We start from the raw sequence: 11174 nt of genomic DNA, 5'->3' as shown, positions 1-11174 counted from the left end.
TGTCCTTTAGCCTCTTTTAAGATTTCACCAATAGACTCAGAACCACAAGGTAAGAACCAAGTGGTGTGAACTTGCTGTCATACGCCTCAAACTCATGTTCGTTTCCTTTCCCTTGATTTTATTCTTCTCTTTGTTTCCTTTTTCAACTGTCTACTGATCCAGCAAGCTGTTTGCTTTTCAAAGTCCCTTCATCATTTGTCTGGAAACTGAAATCAGGGAGAAACGTTGATCTTAGACTTGACAGTGTTAGATTCGAATCATGTGTAGTTGAAAGAAGAAATCTTGGAGGAATTTCTTTGAAGGTGATTTAATCATTGCTGTGAAGGGTGCATGAAAGGTGTGATAATGCAGGAGGAGGGGAATCAGGAAGAGCCATATGGTGAATCTGTGGAAGAATATAAACCCAAAAGGGGGTTTTGGGACTGTTTTTGCCTCCCCATCCAATGGTTTAGCATGCTTTCTGGGGAAATGCATTGGAGCTTTGTATTTGGGGTGGTGGTTATTTACGGAATAAGCCAAGGACTTGGTGTAGCTCTTGCTGAAGTTGGCACAAAGTATTACATGAAAGATGTTCAGAAGGTGCAGCCATCGGAGGCTCAGATTTATAAAGGAATCACATCCATTCCTTGGGTTGTGAAACCTATTTGGGGTCTTCTCACTGATGTTCTCCCATTTTTTGGGTATCGCAGGAGACCTTATTTCATTTTTGCTGGTATATAATGCATTATGCACTTCTTCTCTGATCTTCCTAAGTTAGGTTACTTATATTCCAAATCAATTACTGTTTTAGGTTGGAGTTTTAGTAATTTTTTAAATTTTTTGCAGCTTTGCTTTTCCTTGTACCCTTTACGTCTGAATGTTTTTCCAAGATCTGTATCAGTTTGAAAGATTTAAATGAATGATAAGCTGTCAATGCTGTAGCTTTTAAGCTCAATATACAGAGTGGAAGCTCAGCAGTGATAAATGTCTCTCTAATTGGATAGGAATATGGTCAAAATATTCCTTATATAGTTTGACAATCTTCCTCTGTACTAACTTTAAGGTTGAGTTAAATTTAGCCCATTTCCAATACACTGTTTTAGGGGCTGGAAAAGTGATTCTGTGAGGTGTGAGCGTTGTCCTAGCTTTATAAACTGCATTTAAGACATATCTATGTAGACTCAAAAAGTAAGCAATATCAGAATAGATTTTGATGACTTTCCAAAGTACTGGGGGATAAGGACTACCATGGCCTTGGAGTGTGTCCAGCAATATAGTATAGATTTGATACCATGTTAAAATTAGTCTTAGGTCTACTTCAGTTTTACAAAACTAACGTATAAGATAGAAATTTCCGATCCAAGTCTTACATTGGTCAGTCTCTAGTTTAAATAAGACTAAACACATCTATCAAAGTGCAAGGTTGCCTAAAAAAACTGCAATTTGTTATTATTGATAGGTCTTTCGAGAAGGGATTATTGAAAAGTACAATACTAATGAAACATGAACCAACTCACATATAAGAGATTAACACCACCCAATCCAAAATTATAAGGTAATGAGTTTATGGGTCTTCATCCATATATGGTGTTCAACTCCTTCATTTTTACTTAATGTGGAATTTAGACTCATATTTGGATTCCCAATACTAAGTAACTGCTTCTTGACATATCATAGAACTTGGAAATGATGTAAAATTAGGAAGATCAATTTTTTACTTTTACTTTATAACAATGTGTATTAAGCATGAGAGTAATTAGCTTTTCTTCAAACAACCTTAGAAGGGTTACAACTAACAACCAGGATTGTTTGCATGTAATGAGTTTCTTCTTGAGAATTAACTATGTACTTTATCACATATTAATGGTGCCGTGTAAGTATGGAAGAGCTTCAGAAATTGCTTCACTGACATAGTAGCCTGAATTTTTTCCCTCTTTGATGGTTTCAGGTATCATAGGAGTAGTTTCCATGCTTTTGTTATCTTTGCATGAAAACCTGCATCTTGTGTTGGCCCTTCTGTCATTAACGGCTGGAAGTGCTGGGGTGGCAATAGCAGATGTAACCATTGATGCTTGTGTGGCACAGAACAGTATCTCTCATCCTTCACTTGCAGCTGATATGCAAAGTTTATGTGCCGCCAGTTCTTCCATTGGATCACTATTTGGTTTCTTCATCAGTGGAGTCTTTGTTCACCTTATAGGCCCAATGGTTAGCCTCTGAAAAACCCTTCAACCGTAAAACATGCAAAATTTTCATTGTCTTTTACACTGTACTAAGAGAGCATTTTTGGTCACAGGGGGTGTTTGGTTTGATGACTATCCCAGCTGGACTAGTAGTTTCTGTTGGTTTTCTGCTTTATGAGCCTCGCATGCACCACACATCATATAGACAGGTATAACTAGTTCATGTCATTCCATGGTCCTAATACAAGCATAAACTGAGTTTCCATGTCGTGTATAGGTGAAACAAAATTTTGTTGATGCTTCCAAGGCCATGTGGACTACATTGAAGAGTGAAGATGTATGGAGGCCTTGTTTATACATGTATTTATCCATTACATTGAGTTTGGATGTTCGTGAAGGAATGTTTTATTGGTATACAGAATCAAAGGGCGGACCATCTTTCTCGCAGGTATTTGGCTTGATTCATTCATCAATGTTATGGTTGGATAAAAAAAAAATCTGATAGAAGCTGTTTTTGTCAGTGAAGTTTTTGAAGAAACTAAATGTGATGAATTAATATTTGTTACACAGGAGAGTGTTGGTTTTATATTTTCAATTAGTTCAATGGGGTCACTTTTAGGTGCAATCCTATATCAGTATGCTCTGAAGGAATACGCATTCAGGAACTTGCTGTTCTGGACTCAGTTGATATATGGTCTGTCAGGGATGCTTGATCTGGTTCTGGTATTGAGATGGAACCTGAAGTTTGGCATAGCAGATTATGTGTTTGTTGTGATTGTTGAAAGCATAGCCCAAATGACGAACAGGCTAAAGTGGATGCCTATGCTGGTGCTTAGCTCAAAGCTGTGTCCCTCAGGCATTGAAGGAACCTTTTTTGCTCTCTTGATGTCAATTGATAATGTTGGACTTCTCTCTGCAGCATGGGGTGGTGGCTTTGTTCTCCACATTCTGAGGATCACAAGAACAAGGTTTGATAATATTTGGTTGGCTATTTTGATCAGGAACATCTTAAGGATCACTCCACTTTGGCTGCTGTTTTTGGTTCCTAGAGCTGACCACAACTCTTCCATTCTCCCAACAACTGAAACCGTTGATTCCGAGGTGGTCGTTGAGACCTCAGACTCCAAAAATGTTGAATTGGTGTCCCTTGTACACAGTGTTGATGGTAAATAGTTCAATCAAAGTTAGAGACATTCTTTTGCACTCTCAATTCCAAACACACGAAATTACCAAGCTAGTGTAGCATTACAATTGCAATTTGTATGCATTTAATGACAAAAATAATAAATAAATAAAAATCTAAGATGATTCTGTGAAGAGATATTGGTAGGAATTTATTTTGACTTGGAAATTTCACATAAATGAGAAATATGTTAGGTGAAATATATATATATATATATATATATATATATATATATATATATATATATATATATATATATATATATATATATATATATATATAAGTCTAGAGATTGATCTTTTGTATTACTTTATTTGTGATATTTATTTTTACTTTAAAAAATGATGAGTTCTTATGCAATTAGTGTGATACCTAATACATATATCTTAAACAACTATGTGTTGACTTTGAAAGAATTTACTATTTACGATTGTTTGCTGGATTTTTTATTTTATTTGTGTTCACTTTAAGGCATTTAAAAAGAAAAAAAAAGGAGTTGATTTGCAGGAGGTTAATTCCATCTTCTCTATCCAGCATAGATTTGACAGGATTTATCTAAAAAATCAATTTTATTCCTGTAAAACTATATATTCTTTTCATATTTATTTTGAAAAATGCACACTGCATAATAATATGGTAGATTGAATTTCAATAAAGTAAACAGTTCCAGCTAAATTGAAAAATTCAATTATTAATTTTATTATTAATAATATAATAAGATAGTAATATTAATACTAATAACAATAATAATATTAGAATTTTACCAATTAAACTATTTTTTTTATCAATTAATTTTATACTAATTTTTAGAAATTTTATTTTCAAATTTTCTCTCACTCACTTATATATGCACTCAAATAAACAATTAATTCACTATCAAATTTTCTCGAATCTATTTATTCACTTTCCCCGAATCTTTAAACACAGCCTAAGAAATTTTACAATAGTTATTAATAAGGGGTATGCAAAGTCCTTGATATATATAGTTAAACCCTAAACCATGAATAAATTGGTTCAGACAATCGTTGTTTCAATTATCAAATTAAATAATAACACGAATGTTTTTCTCTTTTGAACAAACTTGGGAGTTGGATTTTTTTTTTTAACTATGCATGGTATATATGCAATGTACTTATAATTTTTACTCACTTTATTTTTCAATCTTTAAATCTTTAAATTAGTAAACTTTAGGACTTTTTATTAGTTTAATTTATTTTAAGTTCTTAAAATTTAAGGTTAATTCCATTTTAACAATTTTTAAATTTGTACTTGTGTCTACAAACACAAACATTGTTAGAGAAAACTAATAACGTGTTTATATAAAATAATTAAATGGTGGACTATTGGATAGACATGTCAAACTAGATCAGAATTGATGAGTCAATCTAATTTTTCTGTGGATTCGAGCTAAACCGAGTTAACAATTTAATATTTGGCGTTGTTCCTTCCACCACCCTAAGTGTTTCCTCCACCTCTCTATTTTTTTTAATTCCAAAACTATCCTATATTAATTTAATTTTATTTATCTTTTTTTAAAACTCTAAATCTTCCTACACCTTTTCACCCTTCACTTTTATTTTTCTCTGAGTCTTTTTTTATGACCTTTGAAGCTCTAATACTTGCATTTCACATCTCTGTCTCAAGGTCTCAACAAACAAAAAATATGTCAGATTTCTCTTGATATCATAACAAGTAAATGTCAAAGCAGCTAACTTGTAATTGATTGGGATGAGAAAAATGGGAGAAGAAGAATATACTTGAGCACGTAACTTCAATACTTCCTAATTCAAAAGCTTATTTGTTTTCTTCAAACTATCAGCAATACTTTTTGAGAAGGAAAGCCCTGATGTTGTTGGAATAGGTGTAGCTGAACAAGGGGACTTGGTCTTCTAGAGAATGGAGACAAACCTAGAACTCACTCTAGATGGCGTCAGCATAGGTCTTGGAGCTGTTCGCTTCAATAATAATCCTGTGGCCGCCATTCCCCATTAAAAGGTCAACGTCCTCCACTAACTTAACAAAATTTTCACAATGATATTGAATATGGTGAGCTGATTGTAGAGGGATACTAGTAAATGGGTTGTTAGCTGCAGATATATTCTTAAACGGATATTGAGATATGTTTGTTCATCAACGGAGATTGATATTCGTTTATGAATCCAACGCATATTCACATCCATTTAAATATTATTGAAGGGTAAAGAGGAATGAGAAGGTGCAGGAAGCCATGTGTGGTGGTGGAGGGAGTAACACCCTTAATATTTTTATCATGGGTCAATAATTACCTAATTATGCGGGGCGGGTTCGGTTTACTGGAAGTTAGATTCGAATTGAGTTATTGGAACTAAATCACAACCACTTAAATTCCATGCCTAATTCAATTCCATGACACCAAAAGGGTTCATCATAGGATTTGAAGAAGGTCCAAGAATAATGTACTGTATATATTCGATTCTAACATGATGGAATCATTTACTCCTCTAAACATAATTGGTTGCGTTGTTCATGCACAAGTATGTGGAATCGATTCCACTGAGTTCATAATTGATTACAAGTTTGTGTTTTGTCTTCCATTTTGATAGCTTCTTTTGTTTTAAGTTCAAGTTGTTTGATTTGTAGTTTCTCTTCAATCTAAAACTCCTTCAAAAATTATGGATGAAACTAACTTACAATCCTCATATAACACTTGCAATCGATTTCCTTTGTTTTGGAATCGATTACTTCTTTTTGATAAAAATTTTCTTATTATTTTCGCTTTTATTTGAGATTATAATTGACTTTTACATTTGTATACTCTCAAATCCAAGCATATTTATGAAAAGTAGGAAATAGTACAATCTCACTGTCATAATCTTTTCTTCTTTCAAAATTTATCAAAACGAAGACAAATAAACTTTCAAACTAAATCCTAAATCCAAAACCTCAAGCGAAAACAGGATAAATTTTTTGAATTATACAGTCTCTATTCTCTCCCTTCCAAGGGCTTAAATTATACACTTCGTATTCTCCTCTTTCCGATACTCATTAGAACTCTTTGCTGTGTTTCTGGCCAATCCATTGCAATGTGGTGGAGTTTTTGGCCAATATGGTGGAACTTTGGTACACTGTTTTGTGGTCTCTACTTGGTTCACATCCTTTGGAATATGTCATGTTCATGTCAAAGAGGGCTTTATGTTCTAACTTTTTAATATGATGATGTTTTGTTTTCTCTCTTTGGGTACCTTATGTTTCCTTTCTTACTTTTTTCTCTCAATTAATATTCTTTTATTGTTGCTAATGATTTTAATTCCTGGATGTATTATTGGTAATTTTTAGGGTGTTGGTTAATACATTGCACCTGGATTGAATGGGATAATAAGTTGTGTTATTGAATGCAGGGACAAAGCTTAGCATGGAGAAACAAAGGGGGACTAAAATATATTAATGCATTGTTAGACGTGTATGACAGAAGAATTATTTTTTATCTTTATCAGTGAGCCAACTCATCAATCTTTACCATATTTTTTTTATATGTACATATACATTTATATATATTTTGTGTTATTTAACAGTAAATAACTTATAGGACTTTTCTACGAGCAAATTTCCTTTCCCTAGTCTTTCTTACTAATATAGATCTTGCTTTGCTAAATTCAATTAACATTGTTTTTCTTTTAAGCTTTCACCCTTTAACGTTAGTTTCACATTAATAAAGTAAAATGTAAGAAATTAATAATTTTTGTAGAAATTTCAGAGATAATCATATATGCATAGAGATCATTATATTGTCCCATTTAATTATAGTCATTATTCTACAAATAATGTATAGATAATTCCACACATAAAAATTAACTTTTATTACATTAACTATTTTTGTGTGATCACCTAATCTTTTTCATTTGCATTTGTGAAAGTGATTATTATGATTTTAGTTTCAGGTACGAATAGATGTAGTTTTACCACATTCAAAAAGAATGAGATAAAACAGTTTTTAAGGAATATGTTGAATGATAATTGTCTCTTAACTTTTCATTCTAGGTGTAACAGATTGATTTGTATTATTATTTTTTTTTTCCTTTTAGATAGAGTGAAATTTTAAAACATCATAAATTAAACAAGTTAACTAATAGATAAAATATATGTTCATAAATATGAATGAATATAGTTGTATAAACATATTTCATCAACACCTTGTAAGAGATTGATTCACCATGCCACAAATGTTCCTATTAGTTGTCCTATATTCAACATGTCATCATCAATATTATTAGGTATAGACAAGGATAAATTTGGTTTTAGAACAATATTTACACTAACTTTTACATGTCCATTAGGTAGAGGTCTACCATGTAGTGTATCAATTTTAAAATTATGTAAATTCTCGTGACCAACCAAGCTAAGTAATGATGATGCTACAAACAATTTACAACTTGACACCCCCTATATTTTAAAATATAATTACAAGATAGTTAGCAAATGTAAAGAACTTTTAAAATAAGCAAATGTAGAGAGACCTTTTTAAGTAAATAAATTACACTAATGTAGATAAGTTAATTATCTCGGAAAACTATTTGATGAAAATGTTCAACTCCCTTTGTCACTATTAACACCAATATCAGTTTTTTCAATAGTATTTGATGTGTCAATTTTTCAGAGTGACACAGTCTCATCTCTACCAGTGTCATTCTTTCAGTATTCCTTTTATTTGAGCAGTCAATGTACCGTGCTCTTGGAATGTAAACGATTTTTGGTTGGAAAATAATCTTTGTGATCGACTCAAAATCTCTTTGTCCTAACACAACCTAGATACTCTGAGACATAAAGCTTGAGCCAGAATGTTTGAGTGAGCATCACTCATCTCTTTTGAATATATAGTTTGTGACAATACCACCTAAAAACAAACATATGACATTTATTCTCATCTCACGCACACAAATATAATATAAAATGATATTATGAAAAAGAAACTGTAGATATAAAATACAATATAATATCATATATGACGATTGAAACTTTAATAATTAAGAATCGACTTTTTTTTTATTTCACTATATTTATTTTTAAAATTTTCATTAAGTCTCTCAAAATTATTTTCAAACCAAAGTAAATGAATATTGCTTTAATATATTCAATTTCTTTTTAGAATATAATTTATTTTTAAATTTTTTGTGTACATAAGCAATATTTATATATATTTTTTAAAAAGCTAAATATAAAAAAGATAAATGTAAAATATTATGAAAAACAATAAAAAAAATGGTTGAACTGCGTATAGAAAGATTTTACAAATATCACAAGAGTAGCATATGATATATGTAAAATAAAAAATTTCTTAATATACTTAGTGTTAAATACTAGATATTTGAGATTTTTTTATCCTTGTAATTTTATTTTGAAATTACCAAAAAATGTCTAACTTTTAAAAAGAAAATTTGAACTTGGACAATTTGTGACATGACTTCGTAAAGAATAAAGTGTACTTAGGTGATTTTTTTACTTCAACTTAAATGAAGTAATGTCAAGTCAAGTCAAGATAACTTTAATAAAAAATGTTAAAGTTGTCATATCTTGAGACGACTTATGTGTTTTATAGAATATACTAAAAGAAGTTGTACGATGTTGTGATGATTTCAATTCTTTTACAAAATATATTAAATTTAAATGTACTAAGGTTGTATGATACTGTGATGACTTCAGTTTCTCTATGAAATGTACCAAAGTCATCTCAAGTTGTGACGACTTTAATTTTTTCATGAGTGTTGTTTTGATTTGGAATAAGTTCATTTGGATTAAAGTAAAAGATTTCATAAAAAAAAAGTCATGCAAACTTTACACGGCTTACCAAAATTTCAAATCTTTTTAAAACTTATCGTATTTAAATAATTTTATAATGAAATTACTCAAAAATGATAATATATATATATATATATATATATATATATATATTATTGGTTTAATGTCACTTTAAGTTTCTATTTTTGTCCAGAATCTCAAATAGGGCCCTTCTTTTTTCACGTCTCAATTAGGTCCTTATTTTCATAAAATTGAATCAAATAGGGATTTTCCGTCAAATTAAGAAGACACCATTAAAGAAGGTATTACGTGGAATGCTGAGGGTGTTGTTTTATATGACGTGTCAATTTATACATAATTGTGACATGTATTTTGTAATTTCTAATTAAAAAATTAAGGGTAAATTGGGAAAAAGAAATTAAAGGTTGCTCCTTTCTCTGATTTCAATTGTAGAGAACAATCTAATTTTGAGGTGTTCGCGTTTTTGTTCGTCGCGGTTTGGGTTGCTCCGTTGATGGCTTGCGATTTCGATCTCCTTTTCGACGCAGTGATCTTTCGCGATTAGGGTTTGTGCGGAGGAGTTTTGGGACTCGTGATGGTGATGTTTTTGTTTCGTGGTGGTGCGACTCTGGTGCAGAGATCTGGTTTGCGTTGTGATGGAGCCTTCACGCGTGGCTCGCGAGGTGGTTTAGTGAGGATGATGCGAGCTCACAATGGTTTTTCCAATGCTGGTGGCTGTTGCGAGATGCATTGGAGGTGAACGGAGGACCGACGAGGTTCTGATGGTGTTCCTGCAGTGGTTGAACGACGTGGTGGCTGACTATGGATTTAGGATTTTGGTGGGTTGTTCTGATGTAGTTTAGATGGGAAGTCGAAGATGATGATGTGGTTTCATCTTTGGTCTGAGGTGAAAAAATCATTCAAAAACCAATGATGTGGTTTCTCTCTTTTAAATATACCTCATTTTCTATTTATCAACCTATTTCTTCTCCCTAATCTCTATGTTTGCACAACTTCTCCACAATCAAGTGAAGCATATTCCATCAGCTAAACCATCAAAAATACAGAGAGAGAGAGAGATAGATACTGCTTCTCTTTTCGTAATTATAATGTCCCCCAAGTTTTAACAAGAGTAAAAGAATTAAGTTGATTATTTAACTAGCAGTCTAACATGTTAGAAAAATAAACTTGTATTGTGTGGCCCGAACGACCACACAAACATCCTACTACCAAGTTGGTCGAACGCTCCTGAAGAATATAACACAATTTTTGAATGCAACAAAATCAGCAAGTAGAATTGGATGACCATAAACAGAACGATCGATACTAGTCAATAATCAGGTTTTCATTAAGGTAATCAGCGATTAAAAGTATTTGGTTGAGATTGGGTCGTGATTAAGATTTCACTGATCTTAAGCCCATGCCGAAAATTATAAATACAGATAAAAAATAAGAGAGCTAGTTGTTCGCATTTACTGCACATTTATTACTATTGTATTAAACTTCAGTTAAATGACTTAAACATTAAAAAACTATCAATAGATAGACTTTGGGACGGTGGAATGAAAAAGAATATTAGAAGAATAGTTACCGGACAGAATTAAAAAAAAAATTGTGTTAGTACTAGTAATTTGACCTCACATCCGAAAAAAACTTCCATGACGATAAATATTATAATTGTTATCAAATATTTTCGAAAAGTATCAAATTTTTATCCATTACATAACTTTGAAAAATGTATTTCACCCCACTCATTTCGTGACTGGGTGATTGCTAGTTTTTTATATATTAGAAAATACCTTTGTGTCATTATTGAACATAGATGGATAATAGAAAAGAAAACATAAGATTGTTGTCTTTTTGGTAAATAGTTGGAAGCCAGGTAAGCCTACACAAATAATTCAATGAACCCGCACCCACTTGCAATATTAAAATGCCCAAACGCTGTCCAATCAAAATAAGTTATCAAGTTGCACTTTCCAACCTCACAATGCCGAAGGTGAAAATAAAATTCATTCACTTTCCAATATTTTTAACTCACACAACTTAATGTCAAA

General features: G+C 31.8%; 1 protein-coding gene across 2 annotated transcripts; it reads left to right on the top strand.

The window, feature by feature from the left end:
• On the top strand, positions 1 to 3479 carry LOC124831279 (putative folate-biopterin transporter 2). Of its 2 annotated transcripts, XM_047305214.2 has the most exons (6): positions 1 to 96; positions 184 to 712; positions 1928 to 2187; positions 2276 to 2371; positions 2440 to 2610; positions 2733 to 3479. In XM_047305214.2, exons 2-6 carry the CDS (start codon positions 331 to 333, stop codon positions 3333 to 3335), a joined length of 1512 nt encoding a protein of 503 aa, XP_047161170.2. In that variant the 5' UTR covers positions 1 to 96; positions 184 to 330; the 3' UTR covers positions 3336 to 3479. The 2 variants fall into 2 exon arrangements, with proteins under 2 accessions (XP_047161170.2, XP_047161169.2); XM_047305213.2 differs by lacking the exon at positions 1 to 96 and having other exon boundaries at positions 338 to 712.
• Positions 3480 to 11174: the final 7695 nt, after the last annotated feature.

The sequence above is a fragment of the Vigna umbellata genome, chromosome 1, assembly GCF_029865625.1.
Source record: "Vigna umbellata cultivar VRB3 chromosome 1, Vumbellata_1.0, whole genome shotgun sequence".
NCBI classification, from domain to species: Eukaryota; Viridiplantae; Streptophyta; class Magnoliopsida; order Fabales; family Fabaceae; genus Vigna; species Vigna umbellata.
The sequence above is the reverse complement of the archived record's forward strand: the minus strand, read 5'-3'. Positions and strand labels throughout refer to the sequence as shown.